The 13,876-nt window shown below is 38.3% G+C and overlaps 1 protein-coding gene across 1 annotated transcript in view; it reads right to left on the bottom strand.

Annotated features, from left to right (window-relative positions):
- STK39 (serine/threonine kinase 39) overlaps positions 1 to 13,876 on the bottom strand; it is a 101,689-nt gene that overhangs the window by 70,083 nt on the left and 17,730 nt on the right. Inside the window, exons 2-5 of the mRNA XM_034065391.1 lie at positions 10,126 to 10,238; positions 4,998 to 5,106; positions 3,609 to 3,750; positions 1,408 to 1,463 (exon numbers count right to left, since the gene is read on the bottom strand). Coding sequence (XP_033921282.1) covers positions 1,408 to 1,463; positions 3,609 to 3,750; positions 4,998 to 5,106; positions 10,126 to 10,238 — 420 coding nt within the window. The remainder of the gene's footprint in view (positions 1 to 1,407; positions 1,464 to 3,608; positions 3,751 to 4,997; positions 5,107 to 10,125; positions 10,239 to 13,876) is intronic.

Genomic DNA, 13,876 nt, shown 5'->3' with positions numbered 1-13,876 from the left:
CCCAAAGAGAACAGCCCAGCCCTACAAAGAAACTAGTTTGACACTGCTGCACTTTTCACCTGAACATCAGAAACAAGCTGGTATTGAAATAATACATCACAGAAAGAGACATCCCACCTATCTATCCAGCCACTGAACTTCCTCAGTGCCACATGGACTGGAATGCCCTAGGAGCACAATTAAAGTTTTACTCATTAAGATGCCTACAGCAAAAAAGGAGGAAAAGGTCAATAAGCCAAGCCCTGGAACTGAACTAGAAACGGATAAATGAAGCTGTTGTTTGAATGTTATCAGACTGCTGGAACAGTACATTTGATTATGTGTGAAAGTAATGATCTAAAGTCAACAGCCTTGTTTCAGATGACTCAGGAGATTTTATCTCTCAACTTTTCAGTTATTATTTTTAATTAAGTTGACATCTAATGCTTTACAATACAAGAAGATCAAAATAATAGTTGAACACCACAGACCTAGAACCTCAGCAGTTGCCCAGAATGCTATGCAAAGTGAAGAAAACTGTGGGGTAAAATCAAATGAATAAATAAATATTAAGTATCATTAAAATTCAAGTCTGTAAAATTGAGTACCTACTTAGAAAGTCTTGAACCCAAAATGGAAGACACTTAAAACCACACCAATTAGTATATGGTTCACCTGCCAGCCAGTATCTGCCCATCCAGTCCCATAGACTTAAGACACTGGCATATTATAGCCTTTAAAATATACGTTTACACAGTACTTCAAAAGCACTGTTCATATAAGAAAAGAACTTTTGGCTATCGCCATTTTTATTACTGAGGGCTACTAAACAAAACTCTCGTTGCTGGGTCATAAGCTATGAACCATGAAAGGCCTGAGAGTATGCTGGGAGAAAGGGCCAGGTATCACCATTTGCTTAATCTATTTTCCAGATACCTGACCTAACTTGAGAGATGAGATGTGGGGTCTTGCTCAGTACTTAAGCTCTTATGAAGACCAAATAATTTGATTCTTACAGACTACCACTCAAGAAGCAGATCAATACATACAGAGGATACTTAAGATGCTAAAATGTATCAAACCAATACCATTACAAGACAAATGGTAGAAATGTCAAAAATAATTTTCAGTGAAATATATTTCATGCACCTCAGTGACAAGTTATAGCCAAGGTTCACAGGTGATTCGAAAGGAAACATCAAGAGGATGTTAAATTTTACCAGTATATTTGATGGAACACAGAAAAATACTGAATAATTTCTAAATCACATATCATTAATCAAGAATCCTGAAATCTGAAACTGGGTCACTTGTAGTTACAGTACTCCAGAAAGAACAGTTAAAAGCCAACAGAAAAATTTGTACCTTTTGCCCCTAATCCAGCTGCAATTTCCTTTTATTTAGTCATTATTCTACCACCACAATTACCTGCTATTTGTACAGAGCCATCTTCACCCAGAAGAATGTTGCCAGCCTTCAAATCTCTAAAATGTACAAACAGAGGTTAGTATGAAAGTACATACATGCACATTTTCATAGATGAATAAATATTGCATTCTAGTTTCACAAAATATCATTTCAAAATTTAAAAGACAGAAACAGAGACTGAAGTATAAAAACATTTTATTTACAATAAAACAGAGTGCAGAACTCAAACTCTCATAAACTCTCTCTCTTTATAAAAGACCCAAATTCATCTTTGGCATAAACCAAGAAGAATCCAGGGATGGATTTTGAGAACAGAAATACTGAGGTCCAAAGTCTGTTTTACCACCTTTTATAAATATGATCTCAGAAACTGAGAACTTTCAGAGCTTTAAAGCAAGAATTAAAGCTCTCACATCCCCCTGCACCACTAATGAAAAGCTGGAAAAAGTTCTCCTCTGATTTTTTCAGAGAAGATACCCATTTTCAAGGAAGGTAAATATGCTGTAGATTTCTACCCAATAAAATTATGGAAAGCTCAGAAATAGCAACCATATTTTGTCATAGGTTATCTGACACTGGAACTGTCAAAAATACGGTTTGTGCGTAACACTCACTATATCCATTTCACACATCACTGACACATAATGGTAAGAAAAAAAAACTTTCTGGGGGTTCTTTTTGTTGGTTTTCATTTTTGTTGTTGTTGGGTTTTGGTTTAGGGTTTTTTTACAGAAATATGCATCCCATTCTTAATGCACAGGATAAGTTTTTCACATAGAACTTACCATAAATGCTAAGAATATGAGCAAATTAATCTTTCCAATGTTCACTGAAAATTATTAACACATTCCTACTGAAAGGTAACATAACCTGTTTCCTTACACATAAACAACAATGCACTGAAATAGCAGAACAAAATCCCTGAACAATTTTGGAAACGTCTCCAACTGGCAAATATTATTTGATACAGCGTTTCCTGAAATACCACAGCTTTCACCCACAACATACATGAAAAAAGAAAAGCACACTCTGTTGTCTTGAACAGGACTTCTATGGTACCTCACCATCTACAAACTGCATGTCATAAAAAAAATGAAATCTCAGGTGTACAAAGAGATGTCTCCTTAAAGAACAGATGTGTCCTCAAAAGCTAATGAATGTTCTTTTTGCAACAACATCAGCGTAACAGAAGATTACACATTAAGGTTTGAGGCAGATCTTAGGTATTCCAGACTAGAAGTCAAGATAATTGTTCTTTATTTCTCCATTTATCTCAATTTTCTCTCTGCAAAGGGAGGGAATAGTTCTTGATTTATATCAGAGGCAGTTCATTTATAAGATGAGACATCAGTAGTACACATAAAGAACAATTACCCTGGTACATCTGCACTACCTCCATTCTCAGAGTTCTGTTTGCAGCAAATCTGGTTTCTGTTTAAAAGGTTCGCTTATAAAAGGCTTGTGTTTGGAACAGACAGAAAGCCTGTTGTAGAAACCTTCCTTTAAAGGCAAATTCACCTCAGTAAAATTCATTAGGGAGGTCAAAGCATAGCCCTTCCAACATCTAAACACTGGAAGCAACCTGTGGTTTGCTATAGTAGATATGGATAAATCATCCCAGGGGATCTGCACAATTTACACTGATGAAGTCTGTTCTCTTCTATATATTGTCCCCACTATCACTAGATGATATACACCAAGATGCAGCTCCATAATATTAATACCAGCTTCATGTGTGGTCATAGAGGTCTGTGGAACTGTAACAGACATTACTGATTACCAGGAAAAAATAGATTTCACATTATATACCAGTGCCCATGTGCCCAAAGTTACAGGTTTACTGTGCAACACAATAACCAAGACACAGACCATATCACACAAACTAGATTCAGATCAGATTATCTGGAGCACCAGCAGACACAAGAACATAGACCAGAGTCCTGGCATACTTAGAATAGCACAGAGCTATCCTAATTGTAAGAGAGACAGAGTAAAGACCAGGCAAGTACTAAGCATTAGTGACAACCTGCAGTAAAGATTACAGCATCTGCCTGAGCGTTACTATTTGGTAACTACTGATGGCATTTAGAGTATGTGAAAGGGACCACACAGTTTGTTTAGCCAAGCAACTGCAGCTGATCAGTATCAACAAATGATACACACAACTTTAAAAATGCTTTTCACTGTGTACATGATCCTACCTGTGAATTTGCCCATTCCTGTGTAGATAGTCTAAGCCCTCCAAAACTTCCTTAAGAATTGTTGCTATTATGGGTTCTTCAAGGACACCAGTTTTGTGCTCACCTCGGTTCACAATATACTTTATTATATCAAGCATTGAACCTACATTGAAAATCCAGAAAAAAAGTATACAAAATTATCAGTCAAATTCTTGAGAAACTTATATTTCTTCATTCTTTTCATGCTACTACAATTTAAGTCTTTGCATGTAAGATCTCAGAACAAAGCACATCACTACGTTCAAACAAGAAAGCACCATTTTTGTGAAGTGTACTGTGACACTCAATGATCCATTAGAAAGATCTGCCAAGAGCTTGCTAACATAGTATTTATTAAAAATTCTGGAGTATCCCACATTTAAAAACACAGAAACAGCAAAGGTTTTGGTTTATTATCCTGCTTAGATTATGGTTCGTGTGTTCACAATGAAGACATGCAAGACTGGAAGGAGGTATTCTCTGCAAACAAATGATTCCTAGAGACACATAGTTTGAGACTGAACTTCAGTTATTAGAAAACTCAAGGAATCTAACAGCAACATTTTCTTTTTATCCAAGCATTTTCCAACAGCTCATGGTAAGTTCCTCTCATGAATCACTGTTTTCTCTCAGGGTCTATGCTTGCTTTTGATTGAACTGAACAATTAAATCAAATGTGACATAAGAAATGTTCTTTTACGAGTATATCCCATCCTTGCTTTCTAACATGATGGTGCAGTAGTCTGCTGCCCTCAAGACTAATCTTGAAGAACATCATGTAACAACCAAGACCACCACATCTTATGTTGGAACCCTGCTTTTCTAAGCTGCAAGCACGTTCAGTTCAGCCCCTTTTTCCTCTTCAAGAAACAAGATTTTTATACCATCAATCATCATCATAAAAAATGTAACGAGTATTTGGTTAGTTTGAGCAATAAATAGGATGCGACACATGTAAGATTCTTCCTAGGACAAGCATTACTTGAATAAAGACTGAAAAACACTGAAGAGAAATATATGCACTTCTACAAAAATAGAGTAGATTCTAGAGAAACACAAAAAAAGCCACACTGACAGAAAATTACTTAATTCTCATCCATTTTCCCTTCAAAGCCTTAATGGAACTTTATTATATTGATACAGAATAAAAAAACAGTAGTTAGATCAGCAGAATTTACATTAGTAATTCTCAGTCTGCACTATCAATATACATATACAAACTTTCAAAACCTGCATATTCCTGCTATGTCTTGAGCTCCATTCCATGGAGTCTCTCTCCCAACTCTTACTTTAGAATCAATTAACCCAAAGAAGGTACATTAGAAATCATCCAATTTCCTAGCAGCTAAACAAGAAAAACCAGTAACTTACCCCCACTTAACAGCTTCATAACCAGCCAAAGTTCATCCTTCACCACAAAAGATGTGTAATAGGTCACCACATTGGGGTGATTGCATTGACTCATTGCTTGAATTTCTTTCTGTAAGAAATACAAAGCCCAACATAACACAGCCAGCTATCAGTTCTGCTTGTATAGAAAGTTTAATTTCCAAAGTAAAGTACTACAACAGAATTGCAGTATGCATAAAATATGCATCAACTTGCCAAAACATTTCAATTTACCTATAGATCTGCATGCAAGACAAAACATTATTGCAAAGAACACGAGGGAGGTTTGGCCAGGAGACAGAGGCATATAACTACACCAATTTTCTTCTGAGCACAGCAAAGAAATTACTGTTAAAAGTCCCAGATTCAGAGTGAGCAATGAAGAATGAGCAGTCTTCAAGAGCTGAAGGTACAGATACAGGCTGGACAACAAAATGCAAGGGAAGAACAAAACGTACTGCCTTTCCTGTTTAAAAGGGTTATGAAAAGAGTAGAATGGGAGCAGGTGGAAAAGGAGGAAGGAAGTTGTTGGACAAAGAACATAGCAGCACTGGCTCAGCTACTGTGGGATGGACACGTGGTCACCAGAGCCACGCAATCAAACAGAAGTGCAAGAGGAATATCAATGTTACAGACCAAAAGTCAGAGGAAACAATTGACTAAAGAGCAGAGTCACCAACAGATGCACAACATGGCACTACCAAGTAACACCATCTATGACACGCCACAGCTGTACACATTAAGAATGACTGCCTTGTATCTGTTATTTCAAGCAGAGTCCTTTTTCTATTCACCCACATAATTGTTCTGTAACACCTTTCCAGCAGCTCTCATTATGCTGCCTGCTCTTTACGTAGGAGCATTTAGGCCTTGTCTGTATCAGACGGTTTGGCTTCACATCAACTCAAACTCCCACAACCCTACTTCTCCCTCTCCACCTCTGGCCACAAAGCCCTGATCCATCCCATGGTGCTAGAGGACATGCTGCTGGAGGGTGAGCCAGTCAGGGAGCCAACCCAGCTGAAAACTAACCTTTTCCACTTCCTCTCCCTCCCTGAAAAGCAACTGTTTTCATATGGACCCAGGTTATATGCTGACTCAGCAGCACTGGCACAATGCAGGCAATTCAATAGTCCCTCTTAAAGCTGCCACAGATGCAGTTTTCAACTTTCAACCTCAATTCAGCAACCATTCCACAGACTTCTTTTTTGCAGCCCCTTTCTAATGAAAACTTAATTATATGTGTTAAAGACTGTGATTTAATCTTGTGATGCCTGTTGGTGACTATTGAGTGAGGTTGTAATTTGACACACATTTCAGCTAGTCTTGCTGCCAAAAGTCCTCCTCCCTTGTACAACTGCTGAGTCCTGAACCAGAGAAGGGTGAATGCTTGTATAGAACCTGAATAAACTGAACAACTTGCAAAATAGCTCTCCCCCTGCCAGGAGACAGTAGGTGGAAAACAGAAGATAGATAACATGGGGCACACTTCCCTTTCCCAGAAGACATGTCAGTTTAAACACAAGTCAAATTACTGCCTCAGGCTCTTAATTCAGCTACCCATACTAAATCTTATCTGTAACTCTCCCACTCTTGCTACTATTTAATTTCTTATATTGTTTTATTGTTTTCCTATGCTGGTAATACAGCAATGGCTCAAAACATGTATCTGCTACTACTGGGGAAAAATACACCTAATTTAGTTATTTTTCACACATTAATACTGCAGAAATGTAACTAATTTACTGTGGTAAGCTTCACTATCTTTAACTGAAAAGTGTTTTGAGAATTTTGTGTGCCTGAAACAACTCATTGGCAAAAACTGATCTATCACAGTAACGACAGCCAAAGGCACCTTGCATCTCAGCTTTGGTGACTTTTTCTAAATAAAGTCTTTGTAAAGCAAAAATAACCAAACAGAAAGCACTCTATGAGAGATAGGGGATTAAATTTTAGTCAGGAAAGTCTTAATTTCAGACTTGCAGTTCTGGAGAGCCCCTATCGCACACAGAAGGGTATGCCTCCACAGACTTCAGTTGGCTGAGGCCCAATGCTATGCACAGGTGAGAGATAAAAGCATTCATATAAAATACACTGCCAGAGAAAACACTTGCAGGAGGTCATCCAGGAGCAGGTCTCAGAGCCTTCTCCACATTCACATCACTTTAGACATTGGATGGCACCAAAGCTGTAAAGAGCAATGATAATTTTAAATTTAAAAATGTAACCCTCATCCCTCTGCTTCTCCCTTCCTTGTGCTAGCACAAGCGTTTGTGCACCGCACCAGGAAACATGTTCAGGTTAAAAGCTAACTTCTTTTTGGCCAGGTTAATCCTGATCCAGTTTCACTAAGCAGCTGCACAAAAATGTGTGTTAGCCTAAGGGCAGGTGGGTAACATAGTTAATAAACAACTGTCAGACAGCTCCTGTTGGGGCTCACAGGACTGGGTCCAGCTCCCAGTGACCAGGCAGGTGCCACTGCTCTATGGGTGCTTCCCCAGGGTCCCATCCATGGACTCCTGGGGTACAGCTGTTTGAGGGGTTTGGTTTCACATCCAAGGGGCTTCTCCAGACAGCCTGCCTGAAAGGGCTATCCAGACCAGAAATGCAAACAATTTAGAAAATCGATTCAATCAAATAAGCCATTCTATGAGAATATTCTTTGGCTTGTAGTGTTATGGGTTTTATGGTTGTTTTTTAAAAAGAACAGGAGGTAAGGGGATGGGAGAAGATGTCCTGTCAGCACAGTACTAAGGACAGGAACTCATTCCTTGGCTCATGAGGTTGAATTACATTTACCTTAGAGTAGTGAGAAGAGAGGACATTGCAGGAAACAGAGCATCGAATTTCAGGAGTTTGGCAGTTTGTGTTACATTGGTATTATTTAAACTCCCTCCCACGCTGCCTTTATATTTTAATTGACACTGGCCCAAATCCTAAGTCTGCTTATGTGGGCACCAGGCTCACTGCATTTTCCACTTCTCTGAAGGCCACACAGCTCAGAATTTGTGATGGCTGCCTCTGCACACCATCCATAAGCACTCAGCAGCAGGGGTTTACAGAACAGTATGATCAGAGGGCAGGCAGTTTTAGAACATCCCTGTGCCAATGGAACTGTTTGGTCAGAAAAATTAGTGATAGAAAACCAAGCAGAAAACAGTGTTAAAAACCCCAAAACAGACAAGCATTCCAAGTATAATCAACTGAAATAAAAATGTGAGTACAGTTGTAACAAGTTTCGAAGGTCAACGATGCTCTTTTCCTGAGTAACATCTCTAATTTAAACTACTTTTAAAAGCTATTAGAACTGAGTCAGAGCAAGTGTATTTCCCCTCACAGAAAAAGAGTTAATTATGTATGTGTAGGCATACACATGTGTGCATATAAAAATGAATCACACATAGCCCTTTTTTTTTATTTAAACCCTCCTAACCAGGAACTGAGATAAAAACAAGTCAACAAATAAAAGAAACAACAAAATCTGAACACAGAAAAACAGAAACTGACTTACGCTAAAAGAAATAGAAAAGATGGTATGGACAGTTGTCTTTGTACCAAAGGAAAGTAGTATGGGACCAAAAATTCAAGACCTATTGACTCATTTGGCAGACAGCAGAGACATGTCAGCAGTAAAAATTCTCAAGCACTTGCTAAGGTAACTTTGTACAAGCCGGTGACTAACTGCAGTTAATTTCTCCAGACCACCTGAGTTTCTCTGTAGATATTCAGCAGTTTTGTCTGGTTTTATTTGTTGTAATCCAGTATTTGTTAATTCTCATTATTGGTTCAAATTCTAATAAGATCAAATTTTGACCATTTTATATTACAATGATTAGTATTTCTGGTTATATAGAAATGTTCTTTATGGTCTGTAAATGTTAATATATCTCACACAGCATCTCACCATCTCTTTCTAAACACAGATCAGAATTTATCTTTGGAGCTTGTAGTTGACAAACTCAAAAGATAAATCCTGTGAGTTGAGCCTCACCACCTCAGAGGTAGCTTCCACTACTACAATCCTCTTAAACAACACAACAATATCTCATACAAGCTGCTACATAAACTGAAAGCAAACGCCATTAATCACAAGGCGAAAGGCATTTTGGGTCCTCCACTGTAAAAAAGCCATTTTATCTGAAGAAACTGGACGGACCATACCCTCTGTATCAAATTCAAGATATCTTTTGCACTGGCAATTCCCTGCTGAGGAGATCATTTCCTTCAGAGGCAGGAATTTCTGCATTAGAAAAAGCCCACAGTCTCTAGGCAGTAGTAAAACCTGTGGAACAGAAGAAAGTGTTCTCACTTTTAGAATGGTTTTGTCCTTCAACTCTTTTTATGTTGCCTATATATAAATAAGCATTAATCTTATAAGCACCTGAGTAGAAGTATTAGAAAGCAACAGGTTTTGTTCTTTAACAGTTCTTTGTGACTTTGGATTGCCATAACCAGTGCAGACAAAAAACTCTTGCAGTCCCTTTTACAAAGAGCCTCTTATAGGTCCCTTCCGTCTCTGATCAGTGACCCAAACAAACAGCATTCCTCAAATGGCTTGTTACTGCCTATCAGAATAATGCATGTTATTAGCTTTAACAAGCATTTCCTTGTGTAGATGGCAGTGTAGCCATTCCTACTTCTCCCCTCAACAGTTACCATTACAAAATGATCCAACAACTAGGTTTTGACATGTTTTGGTGCTTTAGACATTTTAAGGAGACCTACCAAATTTTACCCTTATATTTTAATTAGTGTTTAATCAAAGCAAAATATATCTTTCCTTGGTATTAAAAGACACACAACCAGAGAATAAACTCTTGAAAGCGAGTCACCAGAAGGCAACGTGTAAGGTTCTTCCCACAGTTCTGAACAGTTAGTTAACCTAAAATCCAATTTCAAACTTCTTGGGTCTGTGGCATTAGAAAATGTATGTTAGCAGAATGCATTTTTAGAGGAAGGGCATTCTTTCTGACTATTTTCAAACCCTTTTCCCACTATTAACCTGAATAAAATTCTACCCTCACTCTTGAACCAACCAGAAAAAAAAAAAATGACAAAATCAAAACAGAAGGTAGACTCCATGCAATATGTTCCCCTCTGCTTTACTTACAAGTAATTCATCCATACTGGTCTGGCATTTTTCTAGGTTGATCCTCTTTATTGCTACACGTTCTTGTCTGGGTTTGCATAGTGCTGCCTGGACAACTGCTGTAGCACCACTACCTGAAAGAGGGCAGAAAAGGAACATGGTCTTAATACAACATGAGTTTAAACCAGTGACCAATGTAAGAACCCTACAGTGACAAAGAAATTAAAATCTGCTCTTCATCCTTTTTCAGTGCTTTCCCCACATGCACACCTTTCCACTTGGCAAAGCAACATGCACACTTCTCAAATGGAGAAGAAAAACCAGAAAGTTTCTGCTCCATACTCCAAAAAAGCATTCCCAAGCTGACAACTTAAAATGATGTGCTTATTTATTAAATCACCACTCAATGCATTTCATAGTTTGGAAACCATTACATTTCTGGTTTTGGACGCATCTGTTTTAACCAAGAACATGACTTGCACAGCTAACACTACATAAAACATTATGCATTCAAGTCAGTCCCTGTTTTAACCAAGGATTAACCAGATTCTAACCAGGTTTTTGTTCCATCTATGTGATGAACAGAAAAATATCAATAAAATTGTATATGCCAGTCCTTCTACAGTTTCACCTGTGTTCCTGCTTATTCATCATGATTAGGGTAACATCCTACAAAAAAGCATGCTGATTCTTGTAAAGAGTGCAGAAGGCACAAGTATCACACCAACAGTAAGAAGACGCACTGTGCTGAGTGGCCCCAGCAGAGAAAGTCAGTCATGCTTACTTGACATGCAAATCACATATGGTCAGACAACTACACAGATAACAAACCTTAGTGGAACTTAACAAATTTTGGGAAAAGCATTAGAATAATATTCCTTAGTATGCATTATTTGCAAACAGCAGGAGTAACAGCTCAGGTTGCTTTTTTATCAAGCACCCACTGGCTTTGCCTCAGTCAGTATTGCCTCACTAAATTAATGAAATTATTGCAGGCAATATTCAGAGAGATTTACCTGGGTTACACACTTTCTGCCACTTCAAATACTGCAGTGTGTACTTCCTCAAAGTAACTGCCTCCTGTTAATTCATGCAGAAATCTAAATTCCCCCAATGAGAAGCTTCTTACCTGTATGTAGTTCTAAATATTTTAATACAAATTACGGACTTCTTGTAAGTCATGAATTGAGTAACATGTTATACTGGCCTGCTCATGCACTATGTTCTATTTATGCTCAGTAATCGGCATGTCCTAGATGAATACAAATGGTGAACAAAAAGCCTTTTGTTGTCAAGCTCTACAAATGTGGATTCAGTTACCAGCCGACTTAAGAACAATTGAGAGCTTTTCCCTCTGCACATCTTAAAACAGTACCGACAATACCTCATGACTGGAAGTTGTTGTCCCTGTTTTAATTGCCATTTGCTTAGCTACTTTCATGTATTGTTAGTTCACTTAACACTTTCACCCAAATCGCAAAGTTTTTTAACTAAGTGAATTTCATTACCAAATTCTGAGCTCATCTTTAAAAAAGTCTCAACAGGACTAACTAGTCATGTTTTAGCAGGATGCGGTCACAGACAAATATTGACATGTCCTGTTCTGCCTGCTTACAGAACAAAGCCTTTTAAAATTCCAATAATGTAAGTAATAAAGGAATTAAGAGATATTTCAAAAATTAAATAAGACATCCCAAGGAAGGAACCACTAAGTCAGCACTATTCAACTCAACAGACCCATCTACATCACTTTAATGAAACTTTCATACAGCAGACATTGAGACACAAAACCTCTTGTTGCTTTGACCACACAACTGTAAGTTAAGGTGAGGAAAGAAACCAAATTTTTAGCTCTCACAGATACAGAAACAAAGACCAAGATTTTTATTCATGTATCTTTTCCATCTATGCCAGTAGCTTTATCTACTTGTAGGAAACAACCAGATCATCACTTTCAAAACAGACTCTGACACAAAGGCCACATAAAGGACAAACAGAAAAAGCACACAGAAAAATTATTCAGCCAATGCCAAGATGAAATCATGCCTGCTTCCTCAAGTTAAATGACAACAAGCAACACTTTGAAACATTTTGGAAAAATCAGATTCCAAAACAAAAAAGGCCTGTGACATACCTGACCCCACCCCACTATATCACTTGCTTAAGTTCTGTGAGACCCCAAACCAAAGACTATGTGCTTACTACCATTTAAAAACTATTGACTGAAAACTTAATTCTGAGCTATCCTCATGCACAAGTTGAAGTTCTGTTCCACTTTTTCCTACTGAAAGAGGACAAGATGCAAGATTTTAGGCCATAAACTAGAGTTTGAGGTTTATGTATATAAAAAGACTTTCAAGTGCATTTCCCTGTGTTCTCCTCAGAGACGACCTGCAATGGGATTTCTTCAACACAAGAATATGGTGCTCTGACAATGCAAAAAGCTTTCTATGTTTAGATGAAAGCCAATCTACTTGGTTTCTTCTTTTTTCTTCCTCTTGAATACCCTACGTAATACAGTATTTTGATAATAAATGCAATCTGCACAGCCTGCATTCTCAGTGGGACATACATATAAAACCTGTCTGAAAAAGCAGTTTCAAGTACTGAAGTAGGAGCCAGGCATTTGGTGGATGTATGCCTCTTTCCTCTTGAAAGGTAATTCCCCTCTCCTCCTCTGGCTTTCAAGGTGAACAACAAGGGATAAAGATGAGGAAAATCTGCAGCTCTTCCACCTGGTCAGAAGAGTCCTTTTGCATCAATAAAGAGATACCCTTCTCTAGTCTACTAAACAGGCACAAGCATGAAGTGTGCCAGGGGGAGTAACTGTTATAAACAGAACAGCCCAGATAAGCATTTTAGTCAAGAGATAACAAGACTACAGAATTAATGCACTACCATACAATGAAGCAAAATTGTCACAGACAACTATTTAGCATAAAAATACAGGGTCACAGAAAATTATTACAGAAGAGTTACAGACAACCATCCTTGACAGGAGGCATAACTTCTTAAAGTATACTGAGCCTTACCAGGCTTCCAAAACCCTCACAGCAGAGAACATACAAATTACATCACAATCAAAGCACAAAGTAGTTTTACCATCCAGTTTCTAGTTAGGAAAATGATCTAGTATAATGAAAGCTTGGATTGGATAAACCATGAGGCCTTTACCACCCAGCTGTCTCCTGCAGAAAAACAGAAAGACAGCCTGAGAAATGTGGGGCTGTTCAGCCTGGAGAAGAAAAGGCTGTATGGACACCTCATAACAGCCTTCCAGCACCTGAAAGGGGGCCTACAGGGATATCAGAAAGGGATTCTTCATTACAGACTGTAGTGATAGGTCAATGAGTAATGGGTTAAACTTAAACAGGGGAAGTTTAGACTGGATATAAGGAAGAAGTTCTTTACTGTTAGGGTGGTGAGACACTGGAATGGGATGCCCAGGGAAGTTGTGAATGCTCCATCCCTGGTGGTGTTCGAGGCCAAGTTGGACAAAGCCTTGGGTGATATGGTTTAGTGTGAGGTGTCCCTGCCCAAGGTAAGGGGGTTGGAACTGGATGATCTTAAGGTCCTTTCCAACCCTAACTATTCTGTGATTTTATGATTACAGTGGGCAGACTCAAAAAAAACAGCTCTGTAAGGACAATAAAGTTTTCCCACTACTGAAAATGTTGTCCCCTGCTACAGATAAGTTCTCTTTGCCAATTTCAAGTTTACAGTGAAATAATTCAATTTCAGTCCACATCAAGATGCTTACTACTCTCATTTC

Source organism: Melopsittacus undulatus, chromosome 8 (assembly GCF_012275295.1).
Source record: "Melopsittacus undulatus isolate bMelUnd1 chromosome 8, bMelUnd1.mat.Z, whole genome shotgun sequence".
Lineage (NCBI taxonomy): Eukaryota > Metazoa > Chordata > Aves > Psittaciformes > Psittaculidae > Melopsittacus > Melopsittacus undulatus.
Note: the sequence above shows the minus strand (reverse complement) of the source record. Positions and strands in the feature narration are given on the sequence as shown.